The sequence below is a fragment of the Callorhinus ursinus genome, unplaced genomic scaffold, assembly GCF_003265705.2.
Source record: "Callorhinus ursinus isolate GAN/ISIS: 27379988/994484 unplaced genomic scaffold, GSC_fseal_2.0 scaffold1, whole genome shotgun sequence".
NCBI lineage: Eukaryota > Metazoa > Chordata > Mammalia > Carnivora > Otariidae > Callorhinus > Callorhinus ursinus.
In genome coordinates this window covers 83,454,326-83,474,573 of record NW_027397063.1, presented here as the reverse complement: position 1 = coordinate 83,474,573, position 20,248 = coordinate 83,454,326, and the positions used below count along the sequence as shown (strand labels likewise).

The 20,248-nt window shown below is 42.0% G+C and overlaps 1 protein-coding gene across 1 annotated transcript; it reads right to left on the bottom strand.

Moving 5' to 3' along the window:
- Positions 1-322: 322 nt before the first annotated feature.
- Positions 323-19,113, bottom strand: TNFSF10 (TNF superfamily member 10). The gene is made up of 5 exons (XM_025878763.2): positions 18,676-19,113; positions 12,451-12,588; positions 9,617-9,659; positions 4,284-4,388; positions 323-2,649 (listed from the first exon to the last, which is right to left on the bottom strand). Exons 1-5 carry the CDS (start codon positions 18,796-18,798, stop codon positions 2,198-2,200), a joined length of 861 nt encoding a protein of 286 aa, XP_025734548.1. The 5' UTR covers positions 18,799-19,113; the 3' UTR covers positions 323-2,197.
- Between the last annotated feature and the right edge of the window lie 1,135 nt (positions 19,114-20,248).

Here is a 20,248-nt window from a genome sequence, read left to right as displayed (position 1 = left end):
ACTATTCCACTATGACCTCATCTTAACTAATTATTTCTGCAACAACCCTATTTCCAAATAAGGTCACATTCTGAGGTAGTGAGGAGTGGGACTTCAACATACCCTTTTTGGGGGACACAATCCAACCCATAACAAAAGCGTTAACTATAAAGGAAAAGACTGACATATTTTAATGCATTAAGTAAAAAGTGAGCAATTATTTCCTTTCTTCTGTAAGATATGTCAGATAAAAGATATCATGAAAAAGAGATTAGAAGAGATTAGAAGAAGACTTTAATAATCTTGGTACTATAAAACAAATGCAAGTATTAAACAAAAACTACACATTTTAACATGTCATTTTTATTGAAAAAGTAACATATCTTACATATTTAGTATAAAAATATAAAGTAAAAATTAATTTTCTCTTTCATTTCAAAGTTTTATTTAACACACATTGTAGTCTTTTTCTTTGAGTTTTAAATCCTTGTTTAAAAGGTCTTCGGAGCTCCTGGCTGACTTAGTTGGTAGGGTGCACAGCTCTTGATCTTGGGGTTGTAAGTTAGCGCCCCACGTTGGGTGTAGAGATTATTTAAAATTAAATCTTTAAAAAAATAAGAAAATAAAAGGTTTTCTTCACTTTGAGATTACTTTTGAAATTCCTCAACATTTTTTTCAGTATAAGGGATGAGGCAGTGGCTGGTTTTAAATTTTTTTTCCCATAGGATTAGGTATTCATTCACTCCATCATTCATTTATTCACAAATATATTTTGTGTGGGTATATGTTAAAGTACTGTCCCAGGTCCTGAGGTTACAGATCTGAACAGGACTACATGTTCCCTGCCATCACAGTGCTTACATTCTGGTGAGAGGAGGCAGGCTTTAAAAAACAGAGTAACAAATGAAGTCAATTTGTCAGTATGTAAAAACTTAAGTAGTGTTATAGAAAATAGAGTAAGAAGCGCCAGAAGTGCCAGGTATCTGGAGCATGTTGTAAATTTAAATTTAAATGAGCCTCTTTTGAAAAAACTTATTTGATCAGATACGTTTAAATGAACGTTTGAGCATACAAGCAAGCCCAAAGTATGAATTATGCTGTGTTTAGGACAACAGTTAGAAGAGATTGGACAAATACTCCAACTAATTTTTTTTCTCCAACTGGTTAGATTAAATGGTGAAATAAAATGTTTTGTGTCACAATTTTGGCAGAAAAAAGCAATTGCTCTTCTGGCAGAGGCAAGTAACTGAAACAGTTGTATACTAGACAATGACATTTGGCAGTGGAGGATGGGGTAAGAGGGTAGGGGGTGGGGATCAGATCTTTCCTAGGTTCTTTTCTGCTAATTTACCTGTGTTTGGCATTTCCAGTTTCCTATTTCTCCTCCTGCTCCCATGAGACCAAATTCCCTTGTTCTGATTAGCTGTTCACTCATTATGGAGTCCTTTATCAAAAATATTATCAGTGCTTTTGACCGGCCTGACTTTTGGTAGTGAAAATCACAAGTCATTCAGAAATAATTCCTTGTTCATTGAGCATAAATTTAGTTTTTTTTAACAAAATGGTATTATTTTGAGTAGAATGTTCTTATTTCCATCAAATCTAGGTGTATGAGATAACTCCTGTGAGGTCATGCACAACACAAACAGCCTTTGCACATCGCATATATTGACAGAGGCTACCTCCCAAGATCATGACATTTAGTGGTTCCCCTTTCTTTCAGCTTTGGCAATGTTGTCTCTTATGGTAACCTGGAAGCGACCAAGGTGATATAATACTTATGAGATGGATCATTGGATGCCTGGGTGGTTCAGTCAGTTAAGTGTCTGACTAGATCTCAGCTCAGGTCTTGATCTCAGGGTTGTGAGTTCAAGCCCGGTCGGTGTTGGGCTCCATGTGGAGCCTACATAAAAAATAGATGGATCATTAATCTTTCTTCTGGAATCTTCACAAGAGTAGATAATAAAGACAGCTGTTTATTGCTACACAAGTGTTTGGAAAAAGAATCCTCTAGATTTCTGCTAGCAAACTGACACCTGCTAGAGCCCTGAAAGTTCTTTCGGCAATTTCACTTTCTTAGAATGACTTGGTCATATTCAGAGATATTAGAGGAGCGTGTGTTGCCTTTTTGGTCTTTTGGATGAAGTGGCTTTGCTCAGACTTCCTTGCTTTGCTGTGAATGGTCACTTTGAGAATAATGTTTTTCTTTGCAGATTATTTAGCCAATTAAAAAGGCTCCAAAAAAACTGGCTTCTTGGTCCATGTCAATCAATTGCTCATTATTTACAGAGACAAAAATTCTATCATTTTCCTTAAGTTCAAATATCCCACCTTGATAGATGGAATAGAGTCCATATTCAGAATCTTTAGACCAACAACTATTTCTAGCACTTTTCATCAGTAGTATAGGGTCAGGATAACTTGTGTATTTGTAAATATATTGTACCATTTGTTTGTTTCTCTTTCTGTTCTGTTCTGTTGAAATTGTTCCCGAAGTTTCCTCAGGTTCCTGAAATCGAAAGTATGTTTGGGAATAGATGTAATAAAACCCCCTTTGATGGATAATAAGCTCTCCATTCCTCAAGTGCAAATTATTCAAGAAGGAATGTCCTTTTCTTGATGACTCCCAGGAGTTTATTTTCTGGCCCAAAGCTTTTTCATTCTTGGAACCTGGATGAAGTTTAGGGAGAAAGAAAATTAAAAGAAAGAAGTTTGTAGCAAAGGTAAGAATTATCTCAGTAGCTGTGGCTAGCCAATTTTCTGTTGGGGATTTTAAAGAATTTCAATCTAGTATAAAACTTCTTGCTCCTTCAATCTTACAAGGATTCTAAATTTCAGTCTGGAGGCTGAATCTGGAGGCTACTGTATCATTGCGATCTGCTGGAAGTCCCTTACTTTTCTGTACCTCATCCACCACTTAGGCCATGCCTGTGACACTCAGGTCTAAACTGTAGCATGGGAGATGATTAACTCAGATGGCAATCTTTACTCCTGGACAGAACTTCTGTCCCAAACCCCTGCCTCCCTTCCTATGCTGCTGAGTGCAAATGAGTAACAGATAAGGATACTAAAAGAAACATTATCTATTTCTTCAAGCCTGGAGCTCAGAACTTATTGCTATTTCTTTGGGTCTCTTTGGGTTCCTTCTTGGTCCTTCTCAGCAATCGAGAGTCAAAGGCACCATTCTAGCAGAAAGCATCTCTAGTCCACAATAAGACAGGGCACATGGTTTGGCAAAGAAAGCTCAGATTTAAAGATCTTCAGACCCCTGGATCTTTAGCTCCCAAAGACTTTGAGTGAAAAAGGGCCCTACCAAAACATGATATTCCTTTAACTTTGGCTCATCTCCAGAATTGGTGCAAAATTTAGTTTTTCAACAGTATAAAACAACTATCGTGTTTCTTAATGAATAGTAAACAGTAACATTATAATAATGATCTCACTCATAGGCAGAACATGTCAATCATTGATAAAGCATGAGCTGAGGAATACCAGGAAGGCAACTGCCCCGAAAAAAAAAAATCCCACAATCTTTTCATATTTTAACTGATACCTGAAATTTCTTTCACTTGGGATAAAACCTCTCATCATAATAAAAGCAACTATTTATTGAGTACTTACAATACACAGGAATTTTGCCTGTGCTAATCTTCAGTATTTTATGACTTAAATATTATCTTTACTTTGTATCTGAAGAAACTGAAGCTTGATTTGATTAGGTAATTTGCTCAAAACATATATCTAGGTAAAGAGGAGCTGGTATTCCAACATAGATATTTAGAACGTAAGACTCTTGCACTGTTACAACACTGTGTGGACACCGGTTCTTTAGGTAAGAAATAGGCTTACCTTAATTGGTTAAACTATATGAAACTGACATATCTGTGAGTGAAAAATGGTCAAATATTGGCAACTTCCCATAATTCAACCAAATACAAATGCCACAAGGAATACCTAGTGATTCATGGTGAAAGTAAATAACTGATTTAGAACCTTTAAAGAGGAGGAAGATTTGATGGGAGTGAGAAAGAGAAATTACTTTGAAGAAGAGGAAGAAAAGCACAAATAGGGGCATGGGAAAGTCAAAGACAAAGTTCTCCCACCACATAATTTTCCCGGGAGCAGTTATTGAACTATTTGTCTTGTAATCTTGCTTCTGAAAAGAGTCAATCTGAGCCCAGATTCCTACGAACATTTTGTAGACAACCATATCAACATTTCATGTACAAGTTAAAAGAATAAATTATTTGGGACAAAGTTTTCCATTGCCTTCCTTTAAGCCATTTATTTGTTGTTTCTCTTACTTGGAACTGGAAACATGCTTCTTCTCCGACTGCTTCCAGTTATGTGAGCTGCTACTCTTTGAAGACCTCTTTCATTTACTACGTAAGGAATATTTAGCTGCTTTTCTAAAAGAAAAATGACAAAAAATCTTCAGCACTTGTCAAATCACTTTTCAAATACATTCAGAGCTGCTATCGGTCAGACATTGTAAGTACACTGGGCTTCCAAAGTTGATTGTATGGGCTTTCATAAAAACAGCCTACATTTTAATATGATGATCCATCTATTTCAGCTTATGGTTAATTTTGAAAGTATTTTAGATGAGAAGAATAAGCAGTAACTTGGGTCAGAATTTATCGGCATTTCAAAGGTAAGGTCCAACCAGAATATAACAAAATGAAGATTCTGGTCCTTTTCCAAAACAAACAAACAAATAAGTAAATAACTGTGGACATGTAATAATTCTGCTGAGTCATTTAAAGTGCACAAATAACCAAGCACTGGTGAATTTCAACGAGTTATATATAGAAACAATCAAAGGGATCCTAATTCTAAAGGAGTAGCAGTGCTAACGAGGGTCTATAGATGCTACAAACTGGTACCGGATAGTTCATCCCCCGCCCCCCTAAAGGAAATATGAATTGGCATACTGGTCATGACAGTTAGTATATAAACATAAAAATCACGAATTCATAGATCATAATAAACAAATAACACTTATTGATCACATTCTGAAGTACTTTGGAGCAGCCTTTTAATATACAAATTCAACAAACTACCCTTTAAAAAAAATCAGCTCAAACTTCCCCAGTGTGCTTACACTGGTTGTTAAGATAAATGATATTCTTTCATCAAGCAAATATTGCCAGGAATGAGGCACGGCACTATGCCGGACAGGGGTTGCAAAGATTAATCACTGATTACACTGACTGCGCCTTCAAAGGACTTACAGTCTTTTAGGAAAGATATGAACTAGACAGTGAAAATTTATCTGTGAGAAATATAAATAAAGGGGAAAGGGTCTTCAGAAGAGGGAAAGATTCCTATTTATTGGAGGACGGAGGTCAGGGGAGGGTTTTTGCTAAGGCTTACTGCAACACACCAAAGTGCCCATCACATCTATGCCTGGCACTCTTTTAGGAGCAAGGAGAAAGAATTAGAGACAGATGAATGCAAGCAAATATTTGAGGTGCAAGGATAATGATCTGAACAGGATGGGGGGGGCAGACTTGGGAAGGAAGGAATGGAAGAAGGGCATTCTAGGAGATCCAGGACAGGGGCCGGAGGCAGGATGCACAAAGCATTCCTGGGCCACAGCATGGGAGGAGTTCAGTCTCAGGCTTGAATGAGGAGCCAAATGATAGGGGATTTGAATGTGAAGCTAAGAGATGTGGATTGTACAGGACACGGAAAGACTCTGAAAGATTTTGGTAGGAGAAGTGAAGAGATAATGTGTTGTGCTTTAGGCTATCCTATCTCAAAGTAAGTTTTGATGGGTAGAAGGTGGGAGGGCTGGAGACTGGCAAGTTACCAGACTATAACTGATCAGGACTGAGAACAGGAGGCCTTCATCGAGGCTAGTAGGAGGTGGAAATGAAAGGAAGTGGTACAATTTTATAGGACAGGAATCAATAGGAAATGAGAATCTCTTCCATCTATCTGGTACAAGTTGTTACACATTCAGGATGGGTGGGCATCTGTACAGTCCTGAAGACCAAACATATCATGGGGATGCATGATCAATTACATAATACTCTCAGAATGCTCAGCTTTCAAGGCTGATGTGTCCTTTCACCTTTAACTTTCACTGTTAAATAATTCATAATGCCTTGCCTGCCCTTAGACCTTAACACTTTGTTTTAAAATATTCAATAACCGAATTCAATGATAAATATCTTACATTTGAGATCATTGCAATTTAGGAAAGCCTAAATACAAAAGCAAATTCTAAAGAGGAGATTTCAATAAATAAGTGAACAAACAAAGAGGAGATTTCCTACTGGCTACAGCAAACACTTAGTGGAAAAGGAACCCGTGAATATGTCTATTTGGGTGTCATGAATAAATCTTGGTATACTGATTAGCACATGATTTCTACATCTTACTGTGATGAAGAGAAAAGAGTAGGCTTCTTACAACACTGAAAATAGTACATGCATCTCCTGTAGACCATGGACCTGTTGCACCTCCTCAGAGGAGGAGGAGTGTGCACCGTTCTGACTACCACTTTCACTTTGGGGAAAATAATCAGAAAGAATGTTTAGACCTTGAGAACAGGTCTTATCCTTCATGTTTAATAAAGCCTATTTAATAAAGAAAAATGGGAGTTGTTAAGCAATGAGGAAGCTTGTTGTTTTGAAAAAGGAGAGTTGGAAAAGTAAAAAGACATCAGTCCAACACTTACATTAAAGGACTGTTTCTTCTCTGCCAGGCTGGTGTGCCCTAGGTTGGCAGTCTCTGGTATATGTATTCAGGCCTCTGTGGCCATTAATACGGGAAAATGGGGCTATGGTGAGCCAAATGTGAAAAAGTAGCAAATTTTAGTCAATAGTTTTATTGACTTATGTATTCATTAAAAATATGAATTAAGAACCTTCTATGTGGAGAGAGATGGTGGTGGCACAATATTATGAACGCACGATCTGCCACTAAGTTGGGCACTTCAAAATGGTTAATCGTAACATTTTCGAAGGTGGCAGAGTAGGAGGATCCTGAGCTCATATCCTCCCATGGACACACCAAGGCTACAACTGCGTATAGAACAATTCTCTCTGAGAAGGACCTGAAGACTAGCAGAACAGATCTTCCACAGCTAAAGTTATAAAGAAAAACCACAAGGAGAAGAGTTGAAAGGGAGCAGAGACAAGGTCTGGTCAGGACCCACCTGCAAGGTGATGTGATCTACAAGAGGACGGGGAATACATAGGTGTGGAGCTCCCCCTGGGGGGCAAGGGAGTCAAGACCCACGTGGGGCACAGCCCCCCCTGCCTGGGGACCTGCACTGGGATGACAAGCTCTCACAATGTCCGGCTTTGAAAATCAGTGTGGCTCACCTCCAGGAAAGCCAGAGGGCCATAGGAAACCGAGACTCTGCTTTTAAATGGCTTGCACACAAACTCACTCACTCCAAGACCCAGCACAGAGGCAGTGGGTTCAAAAGTGCTTGGGCCATGTGTGAAGGAGATTTATTGACTAATTTCAGGGCATGTGATAGAAAGGCAGGGATCTGTAGGCACTTGCTTTGGGAACAGAAGAGCTGGAGGCCTTTCCTCTTACCCTCCCCTTCTGTCTAGCTGGCCTGATGCACTGACTGGTGCCAGTTCTCACTCTCTCTGTCTACCTTGCAGGCACCACTCGCCTCGCCCTGGAATTGCCCTGTGGACCTGCCCCACCCAATCTGCCCATCCTGGTAGAAGCTCCTCTACAGCAGCTCGGCTGAGATCAGTGTCCCCTCAAAGCTGCTCCTGCCCTGCCATGGAAAGATGCTCAGCATCCCTGATCATCAGGGAAATGCAAACCACAACCATGATGAGACATCACCTCACACCTGTCAGAATGGCTAATAACAAAAAGACAAGCAACAACAAGTGTTGGCAAGGATGCGGAGTAAAGGGAACCCTACTGCACTGCTGGTAAGAATATAAATTGGTGCACCCGCTCTGGAAAATAGCATGGAAATTCCTCAAAAAATTAAAAATAGGAAAACCACACAATCCAGCAATTCCACTTCTGGATATTTATCCCATGAAAATGCAAATGAAATCACTATCTTGAAAAGATGTGTGCACCCTTATGTTCATTGCAGCATTATTTACAATAGCCAAGATATGGAAGCAACCCAAGTGTCCATCAATAGGTGAACAGATAAAGAAGCTGTGGTATATATACACAATGGAATATTACTCAGCTATAAAAGACAATGAAATCTAGCCATTTGAGACACCATGGATGGATCTGGAGGGTATTATGCTAAGTGAAATAAGTCAGACAGATAAAGACAAATAATGTAAGATTTCACTTATATGTGGAACCTAAAAACAAACAAAACAAGACAGACACATAAAAACAAAGAACAAACTGATGGTTGCCTGAAAGGGAGTGGGTTGGGGAGATGGGTGAAATAGGTATAGGGGATTAAGAGGTACAAACTTCCAGTTATAAAACAAATAAGTCACGGTGATATAAAAAACAGTACAAGGAAGATAGTCAATAATATTGTAATAACTCTGTATGGTGACAGATAGTAACTATACTTATTGTAGTGAGCATTTTGTAATGTATGTAAATGTCAAATCACTATGGTGTACCCCTAAAACTAATATACTATTGTATGTCAACTCTACTTCAATGAAAAAATAAAATGAGAATGATACCTCAAAAAAAGTTACTTGTATTTTATGTGAATTTCATCTCAATTAAAATACACACACACACGCACACGCACACGCACACGCACACGAAAGGTGTTACACCTCAGGGCCAGGGAGATAAAAGAATCTACTAGGTTTGGAGCATCAGGTCAGGGGCTAGGTATAGAAAGATGAGAGAAACAGACATGTGTTCTATCTTTGTGGATCTTTAATCTAGTAGGGAATCAGATAGCACACAAATAAAAAATATATATACACATAAAAGGAAATGCACAAGATAAGTGCTATAGAAATAGCAGGGTGTGGGAGGAACTTACTTAGAAAGGTAGGCAGGGAATTTTTCTCTGAAGAGGTAACAATGAGGTGATAGGATGAGGATGAGAAGGAGTCAGTTATATGAGAAGCCAGGAACGGAAGAAGCCAGCCTGGGCAACAGCCCTCAAAGGGAATGTGGGTTGAAATAGGCTGCTGACCTTGAACAGGAAGGTGGTCATGGCTGAGGGACCACAAGATGAGAAGTGTGGTGGGTAAAGGATTGCTGGGAAAGATGACAAAGTGAAGGGCTCTTGCGTAAAGAAAGGCATAGAGCCTCGTGGTGGTCAGAAGCAGAGAAGATGGGTTTCGTTGGAGCCTTCATTTATCTTACCTCCAGCCATATTCCAGAAAGGATTCAGATGACTTATGTACAACACATTTTGAAAGTAAAAAGTAAATAACTGAAGAAATCAAGGTGAAAGGGAAATCCATGGTGGAAAAACAAGATTCAGATGCAATAAAGTTTTGACCAGAGGTGGGGCCCCAGAATTGGCTCTAAGCTTCCTAACTGCCAACGCAAATAGGAAAATAGAATCAAGTGGCTTGAGAAACTGACTTGCAGTCCGAGGGGGGATGGATGGATGGGAGCAGAGAAAAAGGGCTGGAGAGCTATTCACCCTGTCATGAAGTCGACAGTAGAAAATTAAAATAACAAACAAAAATACTACCTGGAACTGTAGGAATGGTTTCCTCATAGGTTTTCAAAATCATCTGCAAACAGTATTGAATAAAGCTTGTTAATTTCCCTAAAAATTTCAACTGACTACAGAATGTCTACGACCCTTCTTGCTCATGTCTAAATGTCTAAAATGTCATTTCTAAGTCAGATAGGAACCTCTGAATCTTTAGCTGTTCAAGCACAGGGTTTGCGTGGGGTTGGGTGGGAGCTGGGGTGAATACTGAGGCAGAGGCAGCTGTGGAAAGTTCTGTTTCTGTGGAAAGTTCTGTTTCAAAGGCCACACCTGGAGCAGCCCAGGAGGAAGGTGCCATCTGGCAAGTTAGATGAAGCTAATGTTCCCCAAACCTCCTTGTGGCTACTGGATGTGGTGCCCAGACCTCCTCAGTTTCCCCGTGTGGGGTGTGGGTCTGCAGGCAAGTGTGCGTGTAAATGCACTGTGTAATAGTGTTTTCAGGGGCTTTGAATGGCTGGGCAGACCCACGCCTCAAAGGATAAGGCATGCTTTGCTCTCTCTCATGAGACCCACAGACATACAGAGCCCATGAAGGCAGGACCTGGCAACAGTGTCATTCTCTCATTTCTGACATGTGGCCAGGGCATCCTTCACATAAACATGTTTTACCAAGTGCCAATACCTTTACTAAACAACTAGTATCACCTTCTTTGTACGAACCCGTGGGGAAAACTGGTAAGAAAGAAGGAATCCTTAGTCTTTCTATTAGATTAGCTAGTAGTGCTGAGCGCATCCGTGGCTTCTAAAGTCCCCTCCACTTAGTTCTGTCACCAGGGCTTTTGTCCATCACTGCCCTCCTTTTCGACCACTGTTGTTTCTTTTGAAACTGCCAGAAACTCCCCTCCTCTGTACTCCCACCCCAAACCAGAAGCTCTCGGCTTTCCCCTTGGTCTCAAACGCTGATCCGATAAGGGCAGGTCAGACCTTAGCCCAATGGGCATGGGGTGGTGGCCTCAGCATAGTGTCTCTGTCTCTCTCATTCTGGGATAGAAGGAAGGAAGGAAGGAGGAGCAGGAAAGAGAGAGGGGGTAATTCCTATAGTGGGGGAGGCAGAATAAAAGAATGACGACAGTCTGGTCAGATGGACCAGACTCAAATGTGTCAATCACGAGCTCTTGGAAACTTTGCTCAAGTTACTTAACCGATGTGAACCTTAATTTCTTCATCTATTTAAAAAAAAAAAAAAGAGGAAGAAGGGGCCCAGTTGGTTGAGCACCTAACTCTTGATTTCAGGGTCAGGGTCGTGGGATCCAGCCCCAAGTGGGGCTCCACACTCAGTGGGGAGTCTGCTGGAGATTCTACCCTCGTCCCCCTTAGGTTCTCCCTCTCTAAAATAAATAAATAAATCTTAAAAAAAGAGAGAGAGGAAGATAATAATTTTGATTCCTTCCTCACAGAGCTGTTCTGAGGATTAAATGAGATACCATATGGAATGGGGATAGGATGTTTACTGGAAAATAATCTGTTCCATTAACAGTGCCTAAAAAAAATGGGAAATCCTTCCCCCCTACCCTGCCACCACCTGTCTGTGTCCTCTCCCAAGCTCTCCCTATTCTAGTGAGTGGCAACGTGTACGAATGGGAGGAAGTGAGAGAACAGCAGGAAAGATTACTTCTCTCATCCCCCACGCCCAGCCCCAGCATCCAGCCCCCTTCTCAGGCTCCAGATTTCTGCCCTAGTTCTGAGTTTCTCTCCCCTGCCACCTGTGGGTTTGCCCCCACCAACCCAGGGACTGCCGAATCCCATTTCTCAGTCTCCTCAGGAGGCCCCCCCTCCCCCCCGCCCCAGGCTTCCTGGTCCTCACCACCTGGGGCAATGGAGTCACAGCTGCTTTGGTATAGTTTGTGTGCAGTGGGCACCCTGCCCTGGCCTCCAGGCGAGGTCAGATTTCATTTCTCGTAGAAATGGCTTCCTAGGGGACATCTGGGCTCTATTGTGAAGACTGCTTGGGTTATCAATTGGAGCCCTAACCACAAGCATAACATTGTTTCTATGCAAAGACAGACTGAGAATTCAAACAATGGACTTGCAATCACATCTTTAAAACACACCTCCTTCCTGCCCTGGGAATGTCCCCAGTATTTTTTTTTTGAAAAATAATGATGTTCTTTGACGGTTTACAGAGTACTTTCATACCCATGTTCTCATCTGACCTTTCCGGACAGGCAGAAGGCAAAACTATGAAAGCAAAATTATGTGATTTAGTGAAACAGTTTGCTGACATAGTGTTTCTGCTAGAAATCCTGTTTAAGCAACTTCCATAAACAGATATTTTGTAATTGGTTATTTTTTAACTATAAATTGAGATGTCATCACCTTCAATTTCTCAAGGTATCTCTTTCTTCCTTTTCTTTTCCTCTTTCTTCATCTTTACATGCATACAAAAATAAATATATGTTTAATTCCAGAGATCAACAAGGCTGGAAGAGTATAAAACACCAGTATTTGGCTTCTTTTGTCTTCTGAGCAACAACACCTAAATCACACACATCTTTTATTGTCGTGTGACCTGGAACACATTGCCCTGTCTGTGCCTCAATTTCCACAATGGGAGACAAAAAAGGTTAGACTCGATGGAGAGGCTCTCTGGAGTAGAGGAGTGAACTCTAGGCCAGGAGTAAGCCAGGACCTGCTGTTTGGTGGTGTTCCACTTTCTCCTAGTTCTACGAATTCAGGGAAAAAACACTTAAACATTCTGGGCCTCAGTTTCCTCCTTTGCAAAATGAGGCATCTCCACTTGATGATCTTAAGTGTTCCCTCTCCTTCGACTTTCCACGCCTGCTGGTGGCATGACCCAGTGGTCCACCTACCTTTCTAACAACCTGACGGAGTTGCCACTTCACTTGCCAGCAAGGGTTGTTCATACTCTCCTCATCATCAGGGTCCCAAGGGATATCATCTTCCTTTAAGAAACAAGCGATGCCACTTTGGGAGTACTTGTCCTGCATCTGGGTTAAGATGGAATAGAACACAGTATTATGCACAAGAGCTTTTTATTTTTGTTCATTTACGAGTTAAAGCAAGAGGAACTGATGGATGACAGAATCAGAGATATCTTGGCACCTTAGATAAGCTCATGGCTTGAAATAAAAGCAAGCATGCTGTCCTTTGTCTGGTGAATACAAGGAAGCAGTTGGATATTGTGGAAAAGTTACAGGTGTGGGCCAGACATCCTGGGTCACAATGCCCTTCACTGCCCCGGTGTGTCCCTCAACAAATTGCTTCTTCTCTTCTGTGTCTATATTTTATTTGATTTTTGAGCTGGTTCAATGTGGTGATCTTTGAGGTCCTTTCCAGGTCTGGGATGGTGAGGATCCCATTCTAAAGATGGGAAACCGCCTAGGTACAAAGGAGGCAAAAGAGGGGCGCCTGGGTGGCTCAGTCTGTTAAGTGTCTGACTTTTGATTTCAGCTCAGCTCATGATCTCAGCATCGTGAGATCAAGTCCTGAATTGGGCTCTGGGCTCAGCGTGGAGCCTGCTTAAGATTCTCTCTCCCTCTCCCTCTGCCCCTCCCCACTCAAGCATTCTCTCTCAAAAATAAATAAATAAATAAATAAAAAGGTAGGCAATAGAGACCATTTAAATTCCAGAATCCCAAATAAAAATTAAACAAGTCCTTTGTGGCCTTTGGGGTGCAGGTAATGTTCTGTTTCTTGATCTGAGCTTTTGGTGTTGAGTAAATTCTAGTTACTGTTGTGATTTCTACTCCTCTGGATGGCAGAATCTAGACTACATTGCCACTGGAAATTTTAACGTTGTTTTATTAAATGTCCACACTAGCCAGGGACTTACCTGCAGACACTTGAAACACGATTTGAAGATTTGCCCCCTCCTTCTGATTGAGAGCAAGCATTTATAATGACCAGATAATTGTCAACAAAGTCCTAGCTTCATATTAAACACACACACACGCGCGCGCGCGCGCGCACTCACAAACACAAATGCACGCACGCATACATCCCAAACCATCCAGCACATTCCAGGCTGATAACTGGTTAATTTTACAAAGAAAAACGGGAAGTCCATTCAAGGTCGGACATTAGTTTTTTTTTTCTTTCCTGTTTTTGTTTTTAACAACTGGGATTGAGGAGACATTATTTCCCTGTACAAATCTGAATCACCTTTCTCTGGAGAAATAAATGGGGAAATGGCCATTTTTATCTGTCGTTTGAACTTAGGGGACTCCAAAGCTTGAAGGAAAGATCAAACTTAATGATGGCTCCTTCCTATAAAAAGACAACCTCATTCCAAATCAAAATAACTTGTTTATGAGAGGTCTCAGCCAGAGTCACATTGTTCTGTGCCCCGCCATGTACCCCTCGGACATTTGATCAACGTCCCTCAGGGGCAAAAGTACAAACCTGAGTTGATGAATTCCTTCCACGTACTCTGGCATAGAACATTCATTTACTTTTAAATAAATGTTTATTTTCCTTCTTCCTGTTTTTAATTACAAGACCCAAACATTCAACCTAGTAGATGTACTAGGGGTGACAGCTGGGGCCACCTGAGTGGAGATATGACCAGAGGTGGAGTTAGACAACATTGCTTTGCCCCTTCACTCCCCATGCTCTTCTCCTGTAGACACCTATTTGCATCTCCAATATCTGTGGGAGCTAAAAAGCATTTCCCAGGAAGGAACTCAATTGGGTATGCTTTAGAAATGCAAGAACATATCCAGGAACTGGGGGTGGGGAGGCTCAGAGAGCAGGAGCTGGATTCAGTACAAGGCCAGAGGGTGTTTCCAGGAAGTTAGCTACATTGGACACCGTCCCGGCGCAACCAGTATGGGTGTTCTCTGGCCAGACATTGGTTTGATGAAACTGAATAAACAGGCTCACAGACTTCTCTAACTTGTTGAGATGAAAAGATGTGCATGACACAGAGAGGAGGGCAATTTATTTTCTTACTTCACAGCAGTTGGAAAGTCCCTCAGCCTGAGAGGATGAAGAACAGGAGAAGCTAGGGCCAGGGGCAGGAGAAGGCGGAGCTGAGAGTTGCCTGGGGACCATGAAGTAATGGGAGCTGGCAGCTTCCTGGGAACTGAAGAGAAGTGGGAGAGGGTGGGAATGCAGCAGGGCCCAGCCAAGGCCAGAACCAGCTGTGGCCTAGTGGTTCTGAATACTCGTTGGGGATTTTCCGGAAACACCTCTAGGAGGTGGGAGGGAGAACCCTGAAAATTGAGTAAGATCCTAGACCTACATGGGAGGTTGACAGGCTAATGTGACTCCATTGTTACCCCAAATTTAATGAAGCCTAGAAACATTGATGGTATACAGGCAACCTGCAAAATATAGAAAAGTAAAGAATGCTTTTCTTTTTTTTTTTTTTTTTAAGATTTTATTTATTTATTCGAGAGAGAGAGAATGAGAGATAGAGAGCATGGGGGGGGAGGGTCAGAGGGAGAAGCTGACTCCCTGCTGAGCAGGGAGCCCGATGTGGGACTCAATCCCAGGACTCCAGGATCATGACCTGAGCCGAAGGCAGTCGCTTAACCAACTGAGCCACCCAGGCACCCCGTAAAGAATGCTTTTCTAAACGAAAAATAAACGAACAAAAAAACCCACTAAAATCACCCTAATCCTACTTCTTATTTTACCTCTAGATGATCTCTCTTGTTTGCCAGGTTGTATGTGGGCAATTGTGTGTATGGTTGTTTTCTCTTAAGACTATATAAAAATGTCATGTTCTTTAAGCCTACATAAAAATCATATATAGATAGCATAGATATTTTTTATAGCATTCTCTGTAGAAAATTTATAAAATATAGAAAAATAAAGGGGAAAAAAGACATTCATAATCATACCATCCAGAGATCACAATGATCAACATAGTGGTATTTCACCTTCTAGACACTCTATGCATAAATACTGATTTCCGAACAATCGAAACCCAAAGGGAAAGCCCCAACCCTCCTCCCCATCCCCACATGTTTCTTGCATGTTTGGTGGTTTCTCCTACAGACTTTGGCCAGTGCTGGTGACTAGCTGCCTAAACGAGGGGGTGCCCTGGTTGTTTCAAGAATGATTCATGATCATTAATATGATAAATCCCTCTCTGTCCTTTTTTTTTCCCACATCCTTACCACTTCAAAGCATGAATTTCTTAAAGCATATTTCAGACTAGAGCTATTCTCTCTTAAACCACATCTGGGTGTTGGGGGCCGGGGGACGTGGGTGCTATTTTCCTTTGCACGCCACTCAGACAGCTTTTGCACCAAGTGCCTGTTCTTCTGCTCCAGAAGCCCCAACAGGTGGATTTCCACCGTGACTGCTGTGGGCGCCATCACAAACATGGCGGTTGTCTAGGCCAAGGCCAACCAGTCCTTGGCAGGGCTTGTGGTCTCCAGGGTGGACTCCTTTGCCAGCTGGCTCAGAGGCTTCGAGGCGGCGGCACTGACTTTCTCTGCTGCCCTGACATGAGTTTCTGAGAATCATTTTCTGCAAACCACAAGTAGCATAAAGAACCATTTATGGAGATTGGTGGCTAAGAGTCCCCTTCTCCTTAGTCCTTCCCATCTATGATGCCGCAGTGATAGGCAGTCCCCTTGTCATAAAATGTTCCTAGAGAGACATAAACTTTAGAGGCTAAGCCCATATTTAGTGTTCGGGCTTGCTAGTTTCTACAGGCTTCTTTGTGCTTATTTGTGAGGGTCCGATCAGATGTTACGCAGCTCTCCTTAGGCCACACTCCCTATAATCCTTGCTCAGTCTATCTTCTGGAAATTTTCATCAGCCAAATGGAATCTGTGATCTGTTTTAGGAAATTAATTTTCTTAAACTTTATTTTAAAGATTTTATTTATTGATTTATTTGAGAGAACGAGAGTGCATGAGCTGAGGGAGAGGCAGAAGCAGATTCCCCACTGAGCAGGGATCCTGATGTGGGACTCAATCCCGGGACCCTGGGATCATGACCTGAGCCAGAGGCAGACGCTTAAGCGACTGAGCCACCCAGGTGCCCCTAGGAAATTAATTCTTATGTTAAATATGCTTTTCCAAGTTCTACACAGGCAACCAAAGAGACTCAGATTCATTTTTCCTTGCAAGCATTCCTGATGAAGTGGGTGATGACTTCAAGAGACTTCTCAATACTAATTACAATGGCTACAGTTTACTGAGCACCCATCTAATGCCAGGGCTCATTGGGCTTTCTTTAACCTGTTTTATAATTTTGGGCAAATCACCTAATATCCTGAGCCTTATTTATCTGTAAAATGGGGTAATTCTATTTACAAGATTGTGATGAGGATCAAATAGAGCAATATTTTACCAAGTTTCTGGAACACAGTATTTGCTCAAGATCAGTTAATTTTCCTCCCTTTTAGGCACTCTCAGTGAAGTCTTCCGTATGTCTATACATATATGTATCCATATGTAACTATGCAGTCAAGAAAAAATGTATGCATGTGCAGAGATGTTAAGCTTTATTCGAGATTTCCATTTTTATAGTCGAATTTAAAAAAACACTTGATCATATACACAGAGAAGTGCATGAGTCTGCTGGGTCAAGAACTAGTTAATTCAGTCTTAAAATTAGGCCAACTTGTAATGTCAGCAAACTGAGGGAATAACTTGTGTAATAAAGAGACAAACTCATTCTGTGTACCCTGCAAAGTTAACAAAGGTTAGGACAGGCTAGCTCCAATTTCACAAACACAGCAGTATTCCAGCTTCTAAGGTAGACTTAGAACTAGAGGCATGTTTATAGTTACACTGATGTTTTAGTTACAAATATCCAGGCTCTTCTGAATGTGCCCTAGAGCAAAGCTGACCTTACGGGTCATCTAAGGGTAGCCCCTCATTTTCATAATTACTTGCAAATCAAACAAGAGTCTACGACATCCAAATCCAAAGGAAAAATTTGCAACCATTTGAGATAACCAAATGTATATTCCACAGGGTATACAAACTGCATTTCCTTAACAGATACTCACTCTATGGCATTTGGATAATTTATATTTTTCTGAGACCCTTCTACTTGCATTTCCTAGCCAGCTGGTAGATGCAATGTTGCTTTATCATAATGTAGCAGGATGCAGTGTGCATCCGAGGGTGCAAATATGTCAACCCTGTGGACACCCTGTTGGGGAGGAAGGAGTGTTATTTAGGTGCCTAAAGACCTGAGCTCAGCTCTGCTTCCAAAGCCCTGTCCAAGCTGAGATATGTCATTTTGTCTGGGGGTCTCTAGGCTCCTCATCTATAAAATGGAGGGGGAGTGGTATCCAAAGTTCCTTCCAGTTCACAGTTCTCTACTATATAATACACAATTAGTCAAAACATACATTAGAAGCCCAAAGCTAACTGGGTTTATTTTCAGCCATTTTGCATTCATAGTTCCAAAAGTTTTATATAGTTGAGAAATGCAGGAACTAAAATGGCACAAAGTTTTTTTTTTTTCCCCCTCTGTCAAATGTACCTGCATTCATACTTGGACCACCCACAGATATAGAACCATCGTTTTATTTTCCATTATTTTATCATGAACATAAAATGCGGAGTCCATCTGGTAACAGACTTTATTACAGACTTTATGCATGACACGTCCGCGGCTAGGGAATAGATGAATGCCAGTCCTTCCTATCCTCCCTATTGTCAACACAGAAATGCCACAGATCTCCAACCAAAACATGTTTCAAAGATCGGGCTTACCCCCCACCCCTTATCCTGGAGGAAAAAGATAAACCTGATGACATTCTAAGACTTGGTGCCTGCTTTAATTCAATTGCTAGTATTACAAAATGCTCATACTGTTGAAGAGAAAAAACAAACCAACCACGTTAGGAGTTTTGTTCCTGCGTCTGCTAGTAGCTGGTCGAGCCAGCTCTGTAACTGCACGCTGTTCACACAAGCCTTTCAACTCACACTTTTGCCAGGTCCTCAGTATTCATACGCGTTAGCAGTTAGGGTTCACAGGCAGAGAGGGGTAACTTTTTTTTTTTTCCTACTGTAAATTCTTCACAGAAGAGGACACAGAGGCAGTTAACCCCACGGTGGCTGAGAGCCTCTGTCAGGGACCGTGTGCATGGTACTGACCTGCTTCAGCTCCCTGGTGAAGTACATGTAAGTTACGGCCACGCAGAGGGACTGCAGGAGCACTGTGAAGATCAGGATCAACACGCACGTCTGCCCGGGACTGGGGCCCCCCAGGGCCTGCATCTCGCCACGGTCCTGTCCAAGTCTCAGTGCTGCAAAGGCAGCCGGGCAGCAGGTGGTTGTCAAACCAACGACGAGGGGTGGAGCTCTTCTTAGGTTTCACTTATTTAAAAATAGAATCAAAACAAAACTGAAAACAACAGGCTAGGAAGAGGAGAATTCCCGGAAGCTCTCTCCATTTTATAGGAATGTCAGGGACCAAGAAGAGAAACAGACATTAAAAATTTTTTAAACTGGGGGCGCCTGGGTGGCTCAGTCGGTTAAGCGGCTGCCTTCGGCTCAGGTCATGATCCCAGGATCCCGGGATCTAGCCCCGCGTCGTCGGGCTCCCTACTCAGCGGGGAGCCTGCTTCTCCCTCTCCCTCTGCCTGCCTCTCTGCCTACTTGTGCTCTCTCTCTCTCTCTCCCCGTCAAATAAATAAATAAAATATTAAAAAAAAAATTTTTTTTTTAACTAGATAGGGCTGTGTATTGGGGCAAACAGCTGCTTCCCCAGTGCTGGGGGCCTTTTGGGTCCCCTGGCTGTGCCTTTGCCCAGCGACTGTGCTAATTCCTAGGCTCCCATGCTGCATCTCATGCCCGCAACCTATCCCTGGGAGCAAGACCACAGATCTGACCATCAGCTGGGGCCACTCTAGTCTGGAGATGCAGGCTGCATCCGGAGAAGTTTCCTTTGTCATCTCTCCAACGTCACTCCGTGGCCCCCCATGCAGCAGTTCAGCGATCTGGCTGGTGTCCTTGGCTGGGAGGCTGTGTGGTGTGGGGGTTAGCAAACAACCTCGGGCTCAGACTGCCTAGAGGCAGATGGTGGCCCTGCTGCTTCCTGATGTGAAACCCTACCTGGGTTTTTAAGGGCTTTGTCCTTAAGCTTCAGCATCCTTGAAGTGGGGATAGTAGCACCTACCCCAAAGTGCAGTTGGTGGATGAAGTGAATTACTCATGCCTGGCTTCCTGGGGGTGCTTGGCAGATACAGCCTCTAACCTTTCTAGCTACAGACATGGAGACTGGAGCGGACAAGAGGATGGAGCAGGGCCTGCTCGCCAACGTAAAAATTAAGTGCCTATTTAGTCCTAAGTGAGATTTTATTGACAGTGTGATATGGAATTCCAGAAAATGTCAGAAAGACCAAGGAAATGTACCTGAGTGGTTTAGACAAGCTATATTCATGCCCAAAGATTAATGAGGTAAGAAATGTAGAGCATTCATCATGGTCCCTGGCACCCCAACCCCAACTGAGTACATACATTTGCTTTTCCATCTTTATCTAGGTTATTGTTTACATATGTTAAAATTCATCAATTTCAAAGGTATGGTATACCTTGATAATTGTATACAAGGTGTAACCACCACCACGATCAAGTTATAGAATGCTTACTTTGCTTTAAAAACTTTCTTCAGGGGCACCTGGGTGGCTCAGTTGGTTAAGCGTCTGCTTTTAGATCAAGTCATGAT